The sequence below is a fragment of the Semicossyphus pulcher genome, unplaced genomic scaffold (genome assembly GCF_022749685.1).
Source record: "Semicossyphus pulcher isolate SPU_LCO1_2020_fin unplaced genomic scaffold, fSemPul1.0.p SCAF_24, whole genome shotgun sequence".
In the NCBI taxonomy this organism is placed as follows: Eukaryota; Metazoa; Chordata; class Actinopteri; order Labriformes; family Labridae; genus Semicossyphus; species Semicossyphus pulcher.
Genome location: NW_027211698.1, coordinates 380,760 through 404,532, shown reverse-complemented (window position 1 = coordinate 404,532; position 23,773 = coordinate 380,760). Strand labels below are relative to the sequence as shown.

The 23,773-nt window shown below is 38.5% G+C and overlaps 1 protein-coding gene across 2 annotated transcripts in view; it reads right to left on the bottom strand.

Annotated features, from left to right (window-relative positions):
- Positions 1–13,708: 13,708 nt before the first annotated feature.
- The window catches only part of LOC138603698 (gamma-aminobutyric acid receptor subunit beta-3-like), a 55,707-nt gene continuing 45,642 nt past the window's right edge, over positions 13,709–23,773 (bottom strand). The window contains exons 8-10 of one of the 2 annotated variants that reach the window (XM_069675587.1): positions 20,884–21,131; positions 20,303–20,371; positions 13,709–17,712 (exon numbers count right to left, since the gene is read on the bottom strand). In XM_069675587.1, the coding sequence (XP_069531688.1) occupies positions 17,341–17,712; positions 20,303–20,371; positions 20,884–21,131 (689 nt within the window). In that variant the 3' untranslated portion in view covers positions 13,709–17,340. The remainder of the gene's footprint in view (positions 17,713–20,302; positions 20,372–20,883; positions 21,132–23,773) is intronic. The other variant, XM_069675588.1, reaches the window with a different exon arrangement.

Sequence of the window (23,773 nt, the reverse complement as noted above, 5' to 3'; positions counted from 1 at the left end):
TCTTCAGACAACACTTTCAGGATAATTTGAAGGCTTGTCATTGGTTGCAACTACGGACCGCTAATGGGTTGGAAATCCCGTATGTAGGCTATACGGAGCCCGATGTTGAGGTATTTTGGTAGTGAGAGATCCCCCTGAGCAGGCCGCTCCCCCTGAGGCACCGGGGATTTTGGGTATGAACATTATCAAGGCTTGTTACAATGATCTCTTTTCGAGGATGGCCCCAAGTTGTTTGATCTCCCTTCTGTATTGGGGGCCCCAGATCCATGGCAGCGAGCCCTTCAGTTGTGCCATCAGGCGGCAATCAATCTCCCAGCGTCCCGAGCAGGTTTAGCAAGGGTTAGGGGGAGGAGGTCAGTCCACATACCAGGGGGTACCACAAAGGTTGTCACCACTACCTGTTCTGCACAGTTTTGGTCCTCTAGGTCAGCCCTTGTTGAGCCACTAAGTTTTGAATACAATCTTCCTCAGGGACTACTGCCCCTGCCCTGATTAGTGTCATTAAGGGCACTGCCTACATCCCAGTGGTTAACGTTGGTGTTTCTACAGTAACTTTAGGCCACTTTGTCCTATAGGGCTCCTGTCACAAGCAGACGTTGTAAGCCTACCCCAGGGGTTTAGTGAGGTTGGGCCCGAGCAGCAGGGACAATGCAGTGCAGGAACAGATCAGGGCTCTTGATTTGTCTGTTCTTTCTGACGCAGAGCAATGTGAGGTTAGGTCACTGTTGATGAGACATGAGGCAGTGTTTTCTGCATTTGAGGGTGACCTCAGCTGTACTGATTTAATCTCACACGACATTCCTCTGGTTGATGACATACCTGCAAGGCAACGATATTGGGGCATCCCTCCTTCAGAGTATGATGCAGTTAAAGCCCACATACACCAGCTGCTGGAAACCCGGGTAATTAGAGAGAGTAGTAGTCCCTACGCCTCCCCCATTGTCCTGGTGAGGAAAAAGGATGGCACAAGACCAGGAAGGATGCCTTCCCACTCCCCCGCATTGAGGAGTCCCTGGACGCATTGTCTGGTGCCAAATGGTTCTCAACTTTGGACTTGGCCAGTGGCTACAATCAGGTACCAGTGACTGAGAAGGACAGGGCAAAAACAACTTTTTGCACCCCGTTTGGTCTGTTTGAGTTTAACCGGATGCCGTTTGGGTTGTACAACGCACCAGGGAAGTTTCAGCAACTCATGGAAAGGATGTTTGGGGCACAGCACTGGCCATCATTACTGTTGTATCTGGATGATATAATTGTCTTCTCTTCCAGTGTGGACGAACACTTAAGTTGCTTGGATGCCGTGCTGAATTGCCTGCAGCAGGAGGGACTTAAAGTCATGTTGGAGAAGTGTTCGTTGTTCCAGAAGGAAGTTCAGTACCTGGGTCACCTCATCTCTCAGGAAGGATTCTCCAATGGCACAAGTAAGGTCTCTGCGGTTGCTGACTGGCCCCATCCCACTACTGTCTCTGGTTTGGACTGATAATAACCCCTTGAGCCATTTGGACACTGCTAAGCTAGGTGCTACAGAGCAGCGCTGGGTTGCCGAGATGTCTGCTTTTGACTACAGTGTCCGCTATTGCCCAGGCCGCATCAACAAGAATGCTGACGCCCTTTCAAGGCAGACAATGGCTGACACCCCCCACATGCTTGATCAAGTTCTTCCGGGGACGGCAATACCTGCATCTCTGCAGGGGAATACAGGAAGAGGTAAGCAGCAAGCTGTTGTCCAGGCTGAAGTAACTGCTTGCACCCCAGCTAACCTGCAGGCACTCGCAAGCGGATCCAGCTATTGGGACCTTTCTTCGTTTCTGGCACGAGCAGAGGGAGCCAAGTCAGGCCAAAAAATCTGAAATAGTTAATAATACAAAATTCTAACCATCCATGAGAATTTGCTGCAACGACAATAAAAAAATGCAAAATTATTACATGTAAATCATTCCTGACAGACAGCTGTTGTAGGGTTGTTGTTTTACAAGACACTATAAGACACAATAAATCAGCCTCATACCTACTGTATTCTCCAAAGAGATGATGAAAGCCAAACAATTACTAATGCAGCAGTGCAAACATGTTCAATTAAACATAGCATCAATCAGGGCCCTTGGGTTAATCCTTCTTATTCTACCAGTATTCTGCAGCCCTGATTCGGCTCTCTGCTTTGCTCCGCTAAAAGAACAGATGGGATTCCAGTGTAAGGAGTCCTAAAAGCATCGGCCCAGGTTTGATTCCATCCTGGGCCCTTTAATAGAATGTCATCTCCACTTTCTTCTTTTCCCGCCTTTCTTGACTCCCTTCAACTGTAATTATCTAAATCAAAGTATAAAGGCTGGAAATGGATTATCTCTAAGAAAAAAGAAGATTAACAAAATTAAGGTTACAGAGCCACTTCATTATAGGCCTTGTTCAACCCTGGAAAAAAGTTCTGTATTTACTTGTCACTTACTTACCAAGTTATTTCTGGCTATGGAGATGGATCCTATTTAGAAGTAATAGTGAGCCCTGAATGTGTGTACATTTGTTTTTGCGATCCTGCTTTCCATTTTCACATGCATCTCAAATTCGAGGCGGAAATCTAATACAAGGTAGAGATATATTATTTCTACCTTGTATTAGACTATAAAATAGTGCAGATGAAACCCAGTGGGTGTAGATCATGTTTTGATTTTTTTGTCAGTTGTTGAGCTACAACCTTTTTAAGATTAAGGCCTATACTTGCAGGCCTTATAAACTTATAAACTTTAAAATTTGGATAACTCTTGCTAGCTTTCATTTGCAGGGGAAACTTCCATGAGTAATGGACAGGTAAGGAAATTAGTAAGAGGTTTTACCAAAATGTTTGTGTTTTCTAAAAAACAAAAAAACTTAAAATATAAAAAAGATCAAATATCTTTTGAGTGACACTTGACAACTTTATCTATTACTGCCAGGACTTGTGCCGTGTGTTTAGTGTAAGTGAAAGAGTGCACACAATTTGCTTGTTGCAATTAATAGACTAACTGAATCTGTGAGCTAAACACAGCTCCGCAACACTGGTGGCGACTAAGAGCCTGTGTTGTATTGTTTCTTTGAAACAGCTGTGCCTAATACTGTATGTGAATTGCAGAAATAACATGTTACGTTACTCGTTACAACAAAAAAGTAATCAGAGTACTCCAAGAAATTACTTTGTAACGTGTTACCTCCAACACTGATTATTTAAGAGGCTTCCAATTGCAGTTTGTAGAGCCAGATTCTTTAATACGTTTACGAATTTACTCAAGGTAAAGAATGTTTCCAATTTGAGATCTTATTGTGCTTTTAGAAACTTGTCAACAGTTCCTTCAAAAATATTCGTTAATTAATCGGAACAAATTTGCACCTCATCCTTATTCAGTTTTGCATTATAATTAGTTCACTTTCCAATAAGGGAAGGCTACATGTTAGAATAGTCAGCACATGGGTTTTGGATTGACTGTTAGTTTAGAAATGCATTATGGTCACCTTTCTTGATGCTTAAATCATGTTGTGATCTGACAAGCCAATCAAAAAAATGTATGACTTCAATATCTGTTCTTTCCTATTGGAAAAAAATTAATAAATTAGTGACGTGGTAGCCCTTGTAATCCGTGTAGGACCTTTAATAACTTGATTAATATCCAATTTTGTCGTTAAAATTTGAAGTGTTTTTCTCTTGCTTTTATCCGACCAATCAATATTTAAATCATGAAAAATTAAAACTTCTGATTTATATTGTGATGAAAAGGTTCATTTATTGATAAATACCAAAGGAACAATAAGTAAGCTTGTAAGACACAGTCAAGTATTTCCATGCATTTATCTTTAGGATAATTCCATTTGCAGAGTTTGTTCTGATACAGAAACGAACAGCTCTCATGTATGCTTCTTTTTGTGGCAAATCATGCTAATTTTGTTAATTGCATGTTCTGAGCAGCTTGTATATGCAAAGCAAGTTATTCAAGCCTGGTTAAAGTTGAATAGAGTAAATTACACAGCTTGAGGCTCGAGTGAAAGAAGACATATTTCAAGCCGGACTCGTCAGCGCTTTAATTGTCTATGTTGATGGAATCCCTCTCTCTCCCCAGTTGGCCAAAACAAAGCTGGTGGTCAGTATTCTCTTTGATCTATCTCCAAAGAGCTTGTTTTTTCATAATAATTATTGCAGTGAGCAGATGTGACTTAAGACATGAGTGAGTTCTTTCTGGGTCATACATAATAGGACATGTTGTTCTCTGTAGTATCGAACACTTGGGGAATAGCCCTTTAAATGTTTAATGATTCAGGGATATGCAGTTCCCTCTTCAAGAAAACTTTATTGTCTGGGGACTCAAATTTTTCATCGCAGGAAGGATGAGCCATCAAAATATTGTCTTGTACAGTTCATCTTTGCCTGCCAGCTGCTATGTGTTACAAAATAAAAGGCAGGTTATAATGAGAGACAAGCAAAAATATGCATGCAATAGGATTAATGAGCGACAAAATGTTGAGATGAGGGAAAGAGTGAAAGCGAGACAGAGGGTGAAAACAGTAAAGGGAGAAGTAGGCTAATTTACTTCTGCAATTGTTGTGTATCATTGAGTTCATAAAACAGAAAGGCATCATCAAAAAGCACACTGAAGAGTCAATGTATTCCCCCTAGTCTCTGAGACAGTCTTTTGATGCTGAAACAGACTTTGTTTCTCTATCCATCCTTGCCTTCTCCCTCCTACTCTCTCCCACGCTCCCTCCATTGCTCGCCAGGCTGCTTGTGAATTAAAAGAAAGTGTGTCAGTTGGCAGGCAGGGAGGGGAGAAGAGAAAGAAAGAAGACATCAGAAAGAATTCATTCAGTGAGTTTCACAACAAGAAACATGGGCTGAATCTTCACTGCCTCATGAGTTTTCAGGGCTCCAAGGCGGTTATTTGGGTCAGCCATTAGGGTTGAGAATCCGCCTAAATCTATGCACAATTCAACCTGGGTCAACAAAAAACATGACAAATATATTGATAAGCTGTTTCCTTTTCCTACCAGAAGGACATGCCTTAATGTTCATGGAATGTCTTGTTTTGGACAAGCAGCACTAAACACATCTACTGTATGTAGGAAGCCCCGGCTGTGGAAGCTGCTGTTGCTATGCAACTGTTGAGGGCCTGTCTGAAGGACTGTATGGCACTGCTATGTTAAAAGTTGAAATGTTTTCACCCTGCAGCAATTGATGCTCTTAATACTAAAACATGACAAGCTCAGCAATGCAGGGGCTAGGCAAGCATGTTAAATTCCCACTTCAAAAAAAAAGGGAGAAAGAAGTGGAGATTGTGAACTATGTTCCCATATTAATGGTCCCAGCATGAATGCAGCCTTTAGGAAAGAGCTCATATTTCTCTCATATTAGGTTCCCTTCATTGCAGCACACATGCTGTAAAATGTAAATTTTTTCAGAGACTTTTTTCAGAGAGTTGCAACTATAACGGCATCATCAACACGCCCACTTGCTGACTGTGATTGGTCCAGACTATTGCCTGCTTGGTTTATCACATTGGCTGAAATGTACATTGCACAGGCTTCTTTGGGGGCTGACGATAAAGTAAAGTCAGGAAATCAACGATCTAGATGCACAGGGAGGTGTTCAGTGGTCCAGCTATGTGACTAACCTGGGGAGAATTACGTTTTTAAGCGCTTTACTGTCATCAAAAAATAGCAATCTCACATAGCTTCCCTTTCTTGTCCAGTGGATATAGGGTGGTGTTCAGGATTTGTGTCACAACGCCTTCAGTTTACACTTGGGACAGTAGGCAGATCTCAGTGGGTCCAGTGTGCTGTGTTGTGAGGAGCAAATAGGATCCTTGACTAGCTGTTCAAAGCACTGAGTTCTAAGCTCTTAGTTCTAAGACCATAATAATAAAGTTGATAACCAAAAACCAACAAAACTACCAAAATTCCATCAGGTGCATGAAATGAACCAAGATTGTGATATTAATGTGTTTGTAAATGTGGTGAAGGGAATTTAGTGTGAACTGCTTTGAGGGGTCGGAAGATAACATTGTATTGGCTACAATACCAGCATGTAAGCACTTGCTGACGATGATGTTTAACTTAAAGCATGGCATGCACAGACACGCAGAGCCTCTTGGGTCCTGTTTGACCACTAATTAAACCGCTTGTTGGAGGAATATTTTATATAACGAACATACTTCTCTCCTGCATGTTGTTTTTTTGCATTTGTCTTTGTTGTATTTTGTTTTTATTATTTGCAGCTCGCCCCCCTTTCTCCATTGGAGTAATATAAATTGTTTCTAATCTTTTAACTCTTGAGAAAAAGTTAACTGTTAAATATTCATATTATTTTCATTTGCTTTATGAATATAATAAGTCATTCAGCAGAGTGCTTCAGAGCAGCTCTGTTTTCAGGCATGCCTGATAAGGCCTCCTTCACCCCCCTCCCTACCCACCCCAAAGAAGAACCCTCATGAAGCCTTTCGTGGCTTATTACCCGTAAATGAACAACTATGATTCATGTTTAGTTTTTACATTATTTATCATTATATCCCCTGAATATCTTAGCTTCATTATAACTCTTGGAGCTGTTTACAGATCTAGATGCTTTACACTGCCAGTTAATGATGTCAAGCCCAGAGGCCTGAGATATAGTTTTTAGTTATCCATATTGTTCCTTTAAAACCCTCCTATTGTCCTTGGGGTCAATTTGACCCCATTCAATGTTTATCATTCAAAAAATAATAGTTAACTTTTTTTTTTGGCTTCATATTTCATGACTTTTTCTAATTTGATGGGGACAACTGATTAAGCATAAAATTATCATGATGATATTTTTTCAATGTGCTGAACACATAAAGCACGCATTGGTGTTCCGCTGGGGTCAATTTGACCCCAAGCTGTTTTAGCTGTGTAAAACTTGTCCGTCTGTGTGTGTGACCAAACATCCCCACACCTGCAGGTGCAGAGTTGATACTTCTGAGCTGATACATAACAGGGGGGTGGGGAAAACAACTATTCCCACGAGAACTTTGATACTTCTCGTGGTGTGGGCACAACTTGACTTGTGAACTCCTGCCAAAATGAGGAAGCCAATGAAGGCTTGCAAGTTGATCAGATCCAAGTCTTTTCAACTACACATGCCTCCCCTCTAAAATTATCATCTCAAGTACAATATTTTCAATTGATGTTTATATGAAGAGCTCGAATAATGACTTTATGTCTTCAACATGGCTGACTGTGTGTCTGGTGGGACACACTCTTAGCAGCACATCTACCTTGTTGTTGAAGTTAGTAGATGGCCAAAATAATTTTCCATTTTTGGTGCTAATGTGACATGGGGGAGGGGGAGACAATATTCTCATGAGAACTTTCCCGCACCATGGGCATGAAGGTGTGTGTGTGTCTGTGTGTGTATGTGTGACCTACTGTACTCAACCTGCCGAAGTAGAACTGATATTTCCCGCTCTGTGGAGGGCGGGGTTAAAATGGAAAGATAATATGGTCCCTTTCCCCACTTCAACAGCAGGGTAGATGCTACTAATATTATCAAAATGGTTCCAGGCCCCACCAGATATGCAATCAGCCATGTTGGAGACATCAAGTTATCATTAGAGCTCTTCATAACACCATCAAAAGGAGATAAAAATAAGTAAATAAATATGTTTATGAGAGGAAAGGGGGGGGTCACCAACATCACTCAATGTGGTTCATTCTGTGAGAGTCATGAATGTGAACCCCAAAATAGAAAAGATTTGGATGAAAGATTTTCAAGATATACTAACTTTAAAACTGAAGGTTTGACTCTCTTGACTACTCTTGTGTTCATTAATGTTGTCAGTAAATTTGAGAAGATTTGTATGAAAACTTTTCAAGATACATTCATTCTAATTCAGAAGTTTGGCCTTATAATGGCGCTAGAGGACAGGTCGACTCACTGATAGGTTTCATTATCAAGGGGTTATTTATGTATTCAACAAATAAACAAAGTGCCTGACACAAAAACTTGGTCAACAATTTTATGTAAATCATTTTCTGGAGGCAAATATCCCTGGGGTCAGATTGACCCCAAGGGTAAAATGTGTTAGTTTATTTGAGGATAATAGGAGGGTTAAGAAGCTCCACATTAAGGATCCAGACTAAGCCGATAACAAAATGAGTGATAACAAGCCAGAATGCTGCTTGTGAAAATATACAGTTTATTTAGTTCCGATAACCTTTGCTTGACTTTTGCTTTATGGCCCTCTCGAGTGCTTTTTATTAGTGACTTGGCATCTTGGTTGCCCGAGGCCATCTATCAATATCTCTGTCATCCCTTCAGCGACCACCTCGCTCCCTAGAAACACTGGGAACAACCCTACATCCCTTATTCATTTGTTTCTTTTGCTGTGTTGGAAACAACTGTCCTCCAATCCTCATTTTAAAACATCAAGTTGAATAGCGGGAATATGTTTTTTTTCTCTCTCTCAATACTTCGGCAGAGATGATCAGGACCTTCTGTACAAGACAGTTTGACAGCAGAAGAAGTCTCTTGCAATTCTGCACTTTGGTTTCTTTGATTTTGACAGTACAGAGGCAAGAACTGTGTGCACTGTGTGTAGGAAGTAAGGCAGGTAGGCACGGCTGGATAAACAAACATATCGACTGATGTGCTATTTTAAACTTTATCCAAATCTGCTAATACCCAGTTGCAACAGATAGTATGAAACTTTCCCCATTTTTTGTGTGGAAGGTCATCTTTGTCATCTTACCCTGCAACTAACCAAATGAACCTGTATTTGGCCTTATACAGGCCTTATACATATTTTAAGTTGTGAGTAAGGCATAACTATCTGGACTTAAGTTGATCCTTAAGACACAATGTCTTCTTAACAACAACAGCTCCACTCACATGCCCCCCTCAAACTGCTGAACAATGATATCCTTTAATGATTACTTTAATGATAAACTTTGAAGTATACCTTGGGGTAAGAACCCCTATATACATTACAAAGGCTCCAAATGTAAGAGATTAAAAATCTATCACATGCACCCCAAGGGACTTATATATTGCGTAGAGGCAGGGGGAATGGAAACGCCAAGCTCAGCATTTTCTTAAGTCATTATGCATAAACAGAGTGTGATGTGGCCAATCTATATTTTCTCTACCTGAGAATGGAGAGAGAGATGATCGCACTCCAAAAGGGATCCCATCATGCAGTTTTCTCAGAGGGGGTGTGAAAGACTTCTCATGTTGAGTGCTTTTTTCAAATGAACAACATCAATTATTATTACAAACATGACAAGTCAAATTAAATTTGAAATTTGATGGATCTAGCTAATATGGAATGTTGAGAATGTCACTATTTACCTTCCCATAGATGTAAAACAACAGACATTTTGCTTTCATTATGTTATTATGGTGTCATATTGTTCTGATCAAGCAGCCAAGGGGGAAAATCCACTGACAATCGCCTTTGACTTGATATTTCGGGTGAGACAGAGAGATGGGGAATTTTTGACACGCACAATTTCACTCTTGGTGAAAATAAGTTAACACAAACCAGTGGCAATATGGCTGCAAAGCCGCCATTGCCGGCTGCAACATCAAATTAAAATCCATTATTAACTGATAGTGTCAATTCAGAATATCTTTTCAAATTAGTTGTATTAGCTAACAAAAGCTTTCTGTATATAGTTTCCTTTTAAATGAACTAATATGATTATGTTATCTAATTAAGGCAGTTTATCTTGTGTGACTACAAGGTTATCACAGGGGCAGTATCTCAATTTTTCGACTTAGTGTCTCAAAATAATGACTTAGTATCTCAATATTTCAACTTAGTATCTCAAAATAATGACTTAGCATCTCAACATTTCGACTAAGTATCTCAAAATAATGACTTAGTATCTCAATATTTTGAATTAGTAACTCAAAATAATGACTTAGTATCTCAATATTTTGACTAAGTATCTCAAAATAATGACTTAGCATCTCAACATTTCGACTAAGTATCTCAAAATAATGACTTAGTATCTCAATATTTTGACTTAGTATATCAATATTTTGACTGAGTATCTCAATATTCCGACTTAGTATCTCAAAATAATGACTTAGTATCTCAATATTCCGACTTAGTATCTCAAAATAATGACTTAGTATCTCAATATTCCGACTTAGTATCTCAAAATAATGACTTAGTATCTCAATATTTTGACTTATTTTCTTAATATTTTGGCATTGTGTCTCAAAATAATGACTTAGTATCTCAATATTTTGACTTAGTATCTCAAAATAATGAGTCAGTATCTCAATATTTCAACTTAGTATCTCAAAATAATGACTTAGTATCTCAATATTTTGACTTAGTATCTAAAGTAATGACTCAGTATTTTGAACCTAGTATCTCGAAATTATGACTTAGTATCTTAATATTTTGACTTAGTATCTTGAAAAAATGACATAGTATCTCAATATTTCGACTTGGTGTCTCGAAATAATGACTCAGTATCTCAATATTTTGATTTAGTATCTCAATATTTTGACTTAGTATCTAAAGTAATGACTCAATATTTTGAACCTAGTATCTCGAAATTATGACTTAGTATCTTAATATTTTGACTTAGTATCTTGAAAAAATGACATAGTATCTCAATATTTCGACTTAGTGTCCCAAAATAATGACTCAGTATCTCAACATTTCGACTTGGAGTCTCGAAATAATGACTCAGTATCTCAATATTTTGACTTAGTATCTCAATATTTTGACTAAGTATCTAAAGTAATGACTCAATATTTTGAACCTAGTATCTCGAAATTATGACTTAGTATCTTAATATTTTGACTTAGTATCTTGAAAAAATGACATAGTATCTCAATATTTCGACTTAGTGTCCCAAAATAATGACTCAGTATCTCAACATTTCGACTTGGTGTCTCGAAATAATGACTCAGTATCTCAATATTTTGACTTATTATCTCAAAATGACTTAGTATCTCAATATTTCGACTCAATATCTCAATATTTTGACTAAGTATCTCAAAAATAATGACTTAGTATCTCGATATTTCGACTTAGTATCTCAATATTTTGATGTAGTATTTCAAAATAATGACTTAGTATCTCAATCTCTCAATATTTTGACTTAGTTTCTCAAAATAATGACTTAGTATCTCAAAATAATGAATAAGTATCTCAATATTTCGACATAGTACCTCAAAATAATGACATAGTATCTCAATATTTTGATATAGTATCTCAATTTTTATTTACTTAAAAATATTGAGATACTAAGTCAAAATATTGAGTTGCTAAGTCATTATTTTGAGATACAGAGTTGAAATATTTAGATACTAAGTCGGAATATTGAGAAAGTTTCTAAGTATAATGACTTACAGGACAGGTCCATCCATCCATCCATCCATCATCTATCTATCATCCACGGCTTCCATAGGTTTCCCTGTTCTTCTTATTTTGGTGATATTGCGTAAATGCAGCATTCGAGACTTATAGACTTATTAATGCAAAACTTCTTATCAACTTCATGTGCCCAGTTTACATATATTGCAGGGCAGGCTCAGTTAGTACATGTGGCTAATTCATGTAATAGTAAAATCGCTCGAGTATCACAATGCTAAATCAGAGCTTGAAAAGCCACACACTTGCTCTAGATTACTAGATATCATGCGATTTCACCACCAGTTTGTATCTGCTGGGTTAGCTGTATGGATATACATGTTGAAATATGCAATTTGTAGTCAAAGATGTGATGGAGGTGGTTTTAGAAGAGGGTCTATAAAGCATTAAGATCATATCTTCCCAGAATATTTATTTGGTTGAACCTTTTATCTCCAAACTCTGTTTTGCTTTTAAATCTATGCCAACAATGCTGGTAAGTGATGTTTAGCATTATGTGAAGATGTTATCTTAGCCTTGCAGAGCATCCTGTAAGAACTGTGGGGACCAAACTTTTAAGTGAGCTGAAGAACATCCACATTTACATTATAGAACACATTATTTTGTCCAACCATCAGTGTAAATGAGCTGTTGTGTGTTGATTAAACCAAAAATAGCTCTGTGTAGGTCCCTTAAGTGTCTTTGACCTCCTTCTAATGGCCTAATTATAATCATTATCTTTAGTCGGAAACACTCTTAGTAAATATACATTAGACCCTAATCTAAAGTTGTGGAGTTATGGTGGTGCTTCTTCTAATGTCTCTCTCTCTTACTGTTACTATGGCTCTGCCGACATAAGTCCTAGAAAGGTTAACATTATCAAATTAATGGACTTATATTGATCAACAGTCCTCTGAAACCAGGTTGCCCAGCAGCTTTGGCCATTAGTCATTAGAAATACGGTATGTAAATCTGTAAAGAGTGTTACTTAGAAGCAGTATTTTTTTCGTGTTTTATCAATACATATATTAAACATTGTTTTAAATTACCAAGGTAAGGAGGATTAACTTTGGTTGTTATCTAAACCTTTTCTTAGATGTCCCCTTGAACAGCTTAGATGTTGGATAAATTATACTGCATTATCCAACGTCTAAGCTGCTTGTATCGAGCTAAACCGACACAGTGGCAAAAGAAGTGCAGTGACAATTCATATTTATATTACATACCGTATTACTATAATATATTAACAGTCATATACGACGCACCACCCTCGCAGTCTTGTTTGTCTTAAGTATGTCGTTTTGTTTGTCTGTTGTGTTGTTATTTGCACTATTTTTTAACACCTAGTCTGTGAGAAACGTCATTTCGTTCAGCTGTATGCCTTTTAAGTGAATAAATGACAATAAAGTTGACTTGACTTGACAGTGAGCAGGTCTTTTCGAGCATAGCTAGCTTATGGAATGACATGTATTTACTGAGGAGAGTGAATTAGGTGATAACCGCTTGTTACTACTGGATGTAGACTACAAAACAGTTTCTCAGTAGGCTTTGAACATGTTAATAGGTTTTTTACCTGCTATTCTTGTGAACCATGACAAGAAGATATGTAAACATAGTGGTACCCGGTAAGATCAAATCTTGAGACAGAGATGGTTTTTGTTGATTAAAACTTTGTGACAGAGTGCAGCAGGCTTCAGAAGGCTGGCTAATAAGAAGAAAGTGGGCTTGTAGGGTCGGGGTTTCTTAAAGGGACAGAGCTGACTGAGTCGTTTCAGGCAGAGGCTGTATGAGGGCCTGCAGAGCACCAGTGTGAGAAAAATGGTGAGTTTCTTTCACTGTAAATTATGTTAAGCTACTCCACAGGTATCACAGAGTGGAATATGAAGCTTTTATTTAATATCCCCCCTTTAAGGATGGCTCTTTCTGACTGAAGACTTATGATAAAAAGAATCGAACTATTCACATGAACTGGAAAAAAAGATCTTAAGCAATCCATAAGCAAAAATAAACACTTTCTTAGTGTCAATCAACTTTTTTTTACCACTTGTATTTGACAATTTTTTTGGGTGATTTGAGTGTGTTGGAAAATTTACGTGTTACATGTGCCCAATAATAACCTCCACCTCCACAATGTTTTTCCCCAATCTTTATTTATCAAGGGAACTACTTGACTCTTTATTCACCAACACTCTTGCACACATTCATAAAGTTCACTTCATACATGAAAGACAAACTGGGCGTTACCATGTATAATAAAAAGTCCTCAACTGTCGCTGAGTAGCTGCACTGGAACAGATATGGATTCAATGCCTTTCTCAAGAGGAGATATCCCCAACACTTCTTGCAATATGTACATGCAAACCTTATCATTTCAAAATTGTCAAGCTTTATTAACAAGTATTTTGTGATTTGTTAGATGTTTGGAGTTATTTTTCATCGTATTGGCTTGCTGTACATGTACAGTATATGCAGATTCTTTTAGGAGTGTCATGCAAGCTTGCAATAGCAAATACACAGGTACAATGTATATAATTTATTTGATGGTTTAACATGATAATCTATTGAAAAAGGAAGAGAAACATACAGAGATATACGGTATAAATCTAAGCCTAAATACATTTTGTGGCAGCACAGAACATTTCACATTCCATTATGGGACCAAGGCCATACAACACCTGAAGTCTTTGATGACTTTTTTTTGTTATTTTTTTCTTTTAAATGTAGGCTCACATGGCATTATGTTGTCTCTGAAATGAGCAGTTGGCAGCTCTCATTAGTGAGTTTGCAAAACCTTTTTTTTTTTTTTTTTTTTTTAAATCTTCCCAAGTTATGAATTAGAGTTGCATGCATGATAAGCAATAATCTAGAGTTTGTTACAGTTAATGTCTCTTTTACTTTTTTACTACACTAAGTTTGGTAATTTAAAAAATGATCATACAATGACCAAACTGAAAAAAAATGCTTTAAATCTCACCAAATGAGCCTGAAGTTCATAAATCAAATCAAAGCAAACCAGTAAGTCAGGAAGATTTTTTTACTTGCACTTTAAAACCGTAATTTTCTAGCTTCAGTGTTCCAGAAATCTGTCTTACTATGTCTTATTTACACAACACTGAAGCATCATGAAACATCTTTGGACAAACTGGTTCCATGACTTAAACAATGCTCTATCTTGAATGCATGAGATCACAAAACATAGCTTTGTGCCCAAGACCAAAGTCAAGACATCCTCTCTTACTGTGTGTTCAAACAGAAGTGATTGTTAGTGGAGGCGGAATTGCGCAGAAAAATTTACCGAATTATGTGATTTCACACAAAAACTGCAAGATAAAAACTTTCTAAAAATTACTGGCGTCCCTTGAGTTTATGGATCTGCCAACAACTGGATAACTGAGAAAGACGTTTGGGAAGTAACAAAAAAAAAGTTTCTTGGGAGGTCAATTAGAGGCTGAGATGAGCACAAACAAATACACACTCCCATTCACACCGTCAGTGCACCCATTCCTGGCCAATTTACTACTTACATACAGTTGGTATTTTTGCTGTTTGGAGCGAATAACAAAAACTATATAGAAGTGAAATTCGCAAAAATTATGTAAGGTGAATATTTGCTTCGCTTTCTTTCCGAACACACCTTTAGCAGGATGTTTTGGCTTATTATACAGTATATAGACATTATTTCACCTTTCTTCTTCTTTATTGGACCCAGGCCGTATGTGCAGTGCGCCTCCCGTCTACACAATAGAAAACAGGACAAGAAAACAGCAAGAGACTCAGGGTCACTTGAATGTGGAATCAACTTGAGCCCTAATTAATCAGGGTTGAGGTCAATCCTGTTTCCATAAAGAAAATTGCATTTGTGCATCAACAATCCAAGAACAATACATTCAGGTCTTAGTCATTTATCAATCAGTCTGTACACATAAAACTTTACAGTTTAAATTAGTTAAATTGATCCCTACTCTGACGATGAGTGACTCTTGTACAGACCAAGCTTGTCATTCACAACAGAGCTTAATGTTATCAAGTAGCATTTTTTTTTTACATGTTGTCTTTTACATGCACAAACAGTGTATGTATGTATGTCATGTATGACTGAACAAGAATGCTTCAAATTTACATCATTGTCCATGAGTTGTATCTGGCTGATTGCTCTGCGACTTTCGGTGGAATGGCACAGTTTATCAAGAGTAGAACAGGAGAGCTATTTTTATCCACAAAACTATTATACGTTGACATTTGTCCATAGTCGAGCAAGCAGCACAGAAAATTAATGGCCTACCCACGCCTTTCCTCAATTTATCCATTTCCCATCTCTCTCACACACACATGCACATGCACACACTCTTAAAACATAATCCTCTCCCCTTCTTTCTGCGCCACTCGCAACGTTAGAATGGGCGTGTTACATTCTGATGGAGAAATGATGACCATGGCTCATTATCCTCTCCCTGAAGAATGGATCTGATACATTCAGTGCTAGTATGTGCTTATTAGTCGGCAGACCTTGATAAGTGGTCTGTCTGCGGAATCAATGAAATCCATTTCCATCACTTGCTGCTGTATGGCTTTTCATACAGTAAATTGCAGAGTAAACATACATACCGTGTCAAGAGTGAAACTTCAATATGGCCGGATGTTTGAGAAGACATGTATTCAGAGAGCTCCACAAATACTCAAAAAGTAAATGATGCTTGAACCTGACCTGTTGGTTATATTGGTAAATCTTTTTTTTTCCTTTTTTGCACTAAATAGTCTGACAGTTAATAGCCAGTTAACAATCACAAAAATTTTCAATAATTGGTCATTTTCATTTTGCGTTGTACACACAGAATATATATATACATTTATGTATATACACACCTATGTACCTATGTACAAAAATGGGTTCCATTCCTTCACTCTATCACAAAAAACAGAGTAAGTGTTGAAAAAAAAAAATACAAGACAGGTTTGGGAATCAAATGAATACCTGAAGACACACAGTACAAAAATATCATAATATTTCATAGGTTGAGTAACTGTGTCGCCCAAAAGGCCCTTGGCAGTTGTTTTAAACTAAAGTTTAACAGTTTTTCGAGGAAGTTTGATAAATTTGAGTGCAATTCTGTCATGCTATCACTTGGAGCGCTGTTGCTAGAAGGTAGAAGTGAAAAATGGCAGTTTGTTTCTTATTTGTGCTTTTCTTTTCCTTATCAAATTATATTTCAGAGTCACCTCTTGTTTGTCAAGAAGAAGATGGCCTGATAGCAAAATAATTCAGAACCTGAGTCACAATCATCCTGAACAGAGGAAAGAATCCTCCCCCTAAAATTATTGTATTTGGGTAAAGGTTTACCAGATCAATGCATGATATAGTTAATAGCAAGTATACTGTGTACTATCAATGCTATAAACAAATACACAGTCTTCTGTAAAGTTCTGATGTAACCAAAGGCAAAAAAGAGTCGTTTTCCACTATGGCTGATCATGACATGCATTAATAGTGCATAGGGTAGCAGTTAAACATACATGAGTTTGTTTAATTGACTTTTAGGACATGCCTGACGACCTGTTTAGTATAAAGTTTTCTTGATATTTTCCTTTTTGATTAGAAAAATCTTTGTGGTAACTGCTTTCGTATTTGTTTTTTGCAAATACTCAATTATTTATTCAATTGCTGGCTTTGTATCTCACTATTTACACATTACTGAGAGGGCAAATGTTGGGAAATGACTGTCACAACTCCCAATTACAGTACATGTTTTAGAAAATAAAAATACCTTGGTAGTAAGGGTTCAAAAGTCTGCAAATATAAAAACAATTGTGCAGAGAACTTGGTCCGAAACTCAGTAGTCTTTTCTCAGTCATTGTTTTTTTTTGTCTTGTAGTGTTGCAGTCTTTAACTCGACAGATTCCATCACGTACAAAAGCAACAGAAAAAAGGAAAACGGAACAAATGATAAAAAGAAAAAAACAGACAAATAACAACGAACATCTCAACAAAACAGTCCAATCAGACATAGTAGAGCCAGTAGATGAGGTTGAACAGTGAGAAAACGGAAGGGAAAATGATCCGTGACCAGCGGTCGATGGCGTTCACATCCGTCAGGTCTGGAATTTTTATTTTAAGCTGCGAGGATCGCCTTCGCAGACGGCTGCGTTTCATCTGAGCGGACCGGTCCAGGGAGTGGCGGCTGGCGGAGCGCGGGCCGATCCCTCCGCTCTGCTTGCGGTACTGGATATGTGATGAGGCTGTGCTATCCAACTGCACCATGGACTGAGAGTTCCTAATGTCTGCCACGCTGGTGGTGATCTCACCTCCCGCCACTTCATTATGGATCTCCAGAGTGGTTAAAAGGATATTCCCATGGCCGTGTGGTTCCGCCTGGTGGATAAAGAAATGAGAAAACTGTTTAACAACATTATTTGCAACAGCTCAAGAAGAAATTACCTGAAGTTTTACCTGAAGTTTGCTCTTTCTAAATATAGTGCATTTTCAATCATGAAATGTGAACGTCATCATGGATGGGTTACAGAGCGGACCTCAACATTTTTTGTCCCAAAGCCAATTAAAGGAACTCAAAGCGTCTCAGAAGGACAACAAAAAGATCAAAGAGAAGTATCAAAGAGATATAAAAGGACTACAAAGAGATGCAAAACATAAACAAATAGACAAAAAACAACTACAGTTGCAGAAATTTAAAAAGAAACCAAAGGCCTAAAGGTATATCAGGGTTAACTTGTGGTTTTTAGTACTATGAAGGTAGTCCACTTCTTACCAGGGTGCATTGCCATGGTGAACAGCTAAACTGCTCTGGAGCAGGTTAGTCTGGGATAACAGATCGACCCGTTCAAAAACACCGCCTACTGACCAATCAATTCTCCTGATTGATATCACCAATCAAAGGAATGTCAGAGAAATATTTGTTTTCTTGATTGATGAATGAATAAGATAATCAAAGATGGCAGAGTGAGCTAGAAAGAGTGAAGAGAAAGTAATTGCAGAACAATCAAAACATCTACTGATTTGACTTGGGTTTCATAGCCTGTAAACATCCCTTTTGAAGCAAGTTTTCTTTTCCTCGAGTGAAGCAATATTAGCCCACATCATCACTTTCAATATTTCAATCAACACATAAAAAATACAGCATTATTCATGCCTGTGATGTTTGTGGCACAAAACAAATCAACAACAGTGGACATCATTCATGCAAATGTAGCAACTGTTGAAGTCCCACATTTCCCTTTTCAAAGGTGCTGTGTTTGCACAAGTGAAACAGGTTTTTTAACTAAGAACACTTTTAATAAAGACAGAAAGCAGAGCAAATTTTTTAATTTTTGTTTTTCACGCAAACTGACGGCTGGATCATTAGTGCAATCTATGTTTTGGCACCCAAAAAAAGCAATGTATTGACTGTGTAGATGTAAGCTGTAACCTAGCTTGTAACAAACCATGTGAAAGCACACATGGTTTTTTTACTAGCTTGGTTACAGCTTACATCTACCAGGGGGGTATACTATGAAGCAAGTTCAACATACCCAGGCTTGAAGCACCAGTTAGAGATCATGGGTATCACAAAGGTGGTTATGAACTTTCTCTGTTAACCCCTTCAGGCTCTGTGCATACTCATTTGATGCTTCTTCAGCACAAAAAGTTGTGATCATCAGCTGCCTGCTTTAGTCAGGCTGTTTAAATGAGAAGCATCATATATTCATTACTAACCGAATGCATAGGCGCCATGATGCGATGCATACAGCATGTGCTACTGAAACTGCATGGCTTCGTTCTGTGGCTTCCCATGCATAACGCTATATTCCAAAGGTTTACATTTACACATAACCTCAGTTTAGGATCTATATTACCTGTGGAGAACACTATTAATGAAAGGGCAGTGCTTAAGAGCTGATTTTAAGCCGGAGCTCTGAACATAACCTGGTAACGACCAGGTTAGTTTTGTGGAGTAAGTTACCGTGGTGATTTAGCCAGGTTAACAGGGAGCCAGCTTCGTGACACTGAAAACCCTGGGTTTAGGCTCAACAGACATGGATAACCCCCTAAGCTTGCATCTTAGTACAGCCCTCTGGAACTTTCTCCAGTTTTTCTGTAATTTACCTCTTGTGTCTATTCCTATTTTTCTGGAAAGTAGTAATGTTAAATTCAGAATTTCAAGTTGAAACATTTTCATCTTGCCTAAGTTCCAGCTGGCCAACGTGAATTTTTGTCTATACATGCCCACTGGGAACTTTCAGTGGCTTTAAACCCACTGTGTCAAAAATTTGCTCTGCATTCTGTCATAACAGGCCATTAAAACCCATTCTTACCTTACTTGTGGTAAGACTTTCACCAAAGTGAAAAATACTGCAATATATAAGACATTTTTGAGGGACTGTTCCTTGACTAAGATGAAAAACTGCTCTTAAATGTAACTGTGTTAAATGCAACGGGCGGTAACTAACTAGTACTTTTTATAATATATATATACTGTGTATAAAATTCAGTTTAATTTCATATTTTCAGAATTTATTAATACACAATGGGGGACCTCTGCAGTGACTAACACCTGAAAGTAATCAGTTTTCCACTTCCAGACATGTGCAATGTGTCTTTTTGAAGCTTTGCAAGAAATATGGCTCTCATGGTGATTTCAATGAGAAAAGATTCACAGATGGCATGCACTCAGGATGACCTCTGAAAGGAGATACACGTTCATATCAAAAACATCAATTTTACGATGCAAGACAGATCATGAGCGCCAATTCAATGTGGAAAAACTGCGATACATAGTCAAAGTCAAAATGAATACTCCTGAGAATATGGTAATGTCATGAAGATGTCTGTTGGCGCTTGATTCATTCCATGGATGAGGATATATTTTGCATTAAGGTGAAAGAAAAAAAAGACACCCATGTCAGCTGATGGCGATGGCAAAGTTGACTCAAGGATATTGACGAGTCTCACTGAACAAACAACTCACCGAGCGTGAGTGGCGAAGACCTTTAACCTGATTGGACCGCTTTAGGGACGCGGTCCTACTACCTGCCTCCTGAAGGGATGAAAATATTCAACCACATGTGGGGAAATAGATTCCTTTTCAAAACAAACATGTTTTGGCTACTGAAGCGCCTCATAGACACAGATGCCTATGAATAAAAGATACTATAATTACAGTTCAATTTAGGAGAACATTTCGTTGCAAATGCTATCAAGTGCTAACAAAAAATTCATTTTAGAATAATTCCAGTGTCAGGGCTGTTTTATAATTTATGGTGGTAAGAAGACTAATTCAGATATTTGAGACGTTTTCCACTCAGACTCCAGGGCTGTCCTGTGTCGTTTCCTGTGGAAACACCCAAATATTCACACCAGATTAACACTTGATTCAAAATTAACCCCACAAGCCTCTGGCACATTCCAGTTAGATGTTGTTATTACAAAGAACAGCAACAACAAAGTCAACATTCTCCCCTTGAACCTACAGTACCATTTATCTATTGTTTTACTTATACTTTAATTCAAATCAATCTTAGTACTTCCAATCAACATATCCAAACTCACCCTTGCAGCATCGTACTTGGCCGCCCTCTCGTTGTTGGCCTTCTCTGCTTTTTCTGCTAGCTTCTTTTGCATCTGAGGGCCTCTCCCAAAGAAGATGTAGTTGACGAAGGCATACTCCAGCAGGGCCAGGAAGACCATTACGAAGCAGCCCATCAGGTACATGTCGATGGCCTTGACGTAGGGAATCTTGGGCAGCGTCTCCCTCAAGTGGGTATTGATAGTGGTCATTGTCAGCACAGTGGTGATCCCTTTGATAAAGAAAGGAAAAACATGGTCAATTATTGGTGAAATATATTTTAAGGAGCAAGAGGGTGATCCAGTATCTTTTAGCAGCTCATTTGTTTCTGACTGTTTTGCGCCATTGTGGTGCATTTGTCTTTTTAGGCCACCGTGAATAAGTAAGGTAGCATCATTATCAGTCTTAGCAACACTGGTTTAACAGTCCAGAATAGCTTGGTCAATTAATCTATCTATCTTTAAAGTTACAATGAATATTATGCAAGTATTGTTTTGTATTGTTTTTTGCTCTCTTGTCAACAAGTAGAAGCCAGTCCGAGATTTACTCTCGTATGGCCTTTGGCTCAGTCATTCTCTGTGTTTCTCTTCTCCATTAATGTCTTCTTTTCAGCCTCTTTACCTCTGCTACGATGTCCTTTTGAGAATACAAAGCTAGCAGGAAAAGTTTGCCTTCAGGGCCTTCTGCCAGAAAGCAGTACCTTTCCCAGGAGATTATGCCCACTCAACACAAGTCACATAGTAAAAGAAAAGGCATTCAGTGCACAGAATGGGAATCAAAGATCAATCAATCAATCAATCAAATTTTATTTGTATAGCGCCAAATCATAACCAGGGTTATCTCGAGACACTTTACAGAAAGAGCAGGTCTAGACCGACTCTTTGTTAAGTTATTCAAAGAGAGGCCCAACATCAATCCACCATGAGTAGCACTTAGCAATTCGGCACATTGGCAAGGAAAAACTTCCTTTTAACAGGCAGAAACCTCGAGCAGAACCAGACTCATGTTGAACAGCCATCTGCCTCGACTGGATGGGCCGAAAATGGGATAGAAGGAGATGCAGGATAGAGACAGGCAAAGAGAGCAACAACAACATATGTTCTTGTTACCACAACAACATATGTCCTTGTTACATGAACAACAACAGACACATACTTATGGTTACAATGCCAATAATAGTGGTAGACTAGGGTGAAGATTGGCTAAATAAATAAATAAATAAATAAATTAGCGAGAGAAGCAGAGTAATGATAAAGGCTGAGGTAATCGGAATTGTAACAGTTGAAGTCAACAGGTCTACTATTAGCATTAGCAGCAACAATAATGATACTATGGGGAAGACTGATGTTAGTAGTTGTTGCAGTCGAGCAGGTCCACAGCAGCAGGTGGTCTGCAGCAACGATCCTCAGGAACCTTCAAGACAAGGGAGCACGAGAACTCCCGGGAAGATATGTGGTTAGTAATGTTAATGGGACCAGAAGATACAGAGTTAATGAGCTGCATTAATATGACAGAGAGAGAGAGAGAGAGAGAGAGAGAGAGAGAGGGAGAGAGGGAGAGAGAGAGAGAGTCAGAGAGTCAGAGAGAGAGAGAGAGAGAGAGAGAAGCTTGGTGTGTCAGATCCCCCCGGCAGTCTAAACCTATAGCAGCATAACTATGGGCTAGTCCAAGCCTGAGCCAGCCCTAACTATAAGCTTTATCAAAGAGGAAAGTTTTAAGTCTACTCTTAAAAGAAGAGAGGGTGTCTGCCTCCCGGACCTTGACTGGTAGATTGTTCCAGAGGAGGGGGGCCTGGTAATTGAAGGCTCTACCTCCAACACTACTCTTAGAGACTTTAGGTACCACAAGCAGGCCTGCATCCTGGGAGCGCAATGTTCTAGAGGGGTAATATGGCACTATGAGCTCTTTAAGATATGTTGGTGCCTGACCATTAAGAGCTTTGTAAGTAAGAAGAAGGAGGGATCATTCTCATTATTACAAGTAAATGTACCATCAAAAATATTTGAAGATAAATTCTTACATAGTGCTTTAAAGTTACTTTAATAGGTTTCACTGCTTTCACTTTACTTTTTTGATTCACTCACTGCTCTCGTCATTTGAAGCAGCAGGCAGCTGTTTTCAAGCACCAATATTGACAAAACCCAGTACACAACTTAACCAGAACCAAAAAACCAGCCATACAGTTAGCAACAAGCTGGTGAAGATCGTTGAGTCGGCTAAAGAGACAGATTTTTCTTTTCTTTCTAACTTAAAATGGAGCTTGTGTTAAAGTGAATATTGGACGAATCATAGAGTGGACGTCCTCCATATGCATGTGATAATAAGATACTGTTTGCTATTACATTAGCCATGCTTGCTTTACATGTAACAGTCAGTGTTTTCTTAAAAGATAAATTGCATAAATTTGTGATGCTACTAGGTTGATTTGAAGGGAATTGGCCCTTTGCTGCATGTCATTCCCCACTCTCCTCGCCCTATATTTCCTGTCTCTCTTCAGCTGTCCTATCTAATAAAGACAAAAGAAAAGAAAACAAGAGTATTAGAGTCAAAAACTATTTCCAACTAACCCCAAAGCAATTTTAACCAGGGAGAAGAGCAACAAGCCAAATTGTTCATTGAAAAAAAACAACACTACATTAAATCATATAGAAACACATGGCTAAAAAACGGCTTGTGATAATATACCGATCAGCCATAACATTGTGACCACCTGCCTATTGTGTAGGTCCCTCTTTCGCCACCAAAACAGCCATGACCCACTGAGGCATAGACTCCACTAGACCTCTGTAGGTGTGTTCAGGTATCTGGCACCAAGACGTTAGCAGCAGATCCTTTAAGCCCTGTAAGTTGTGAGGTGGGGCCTCCATGGATTGA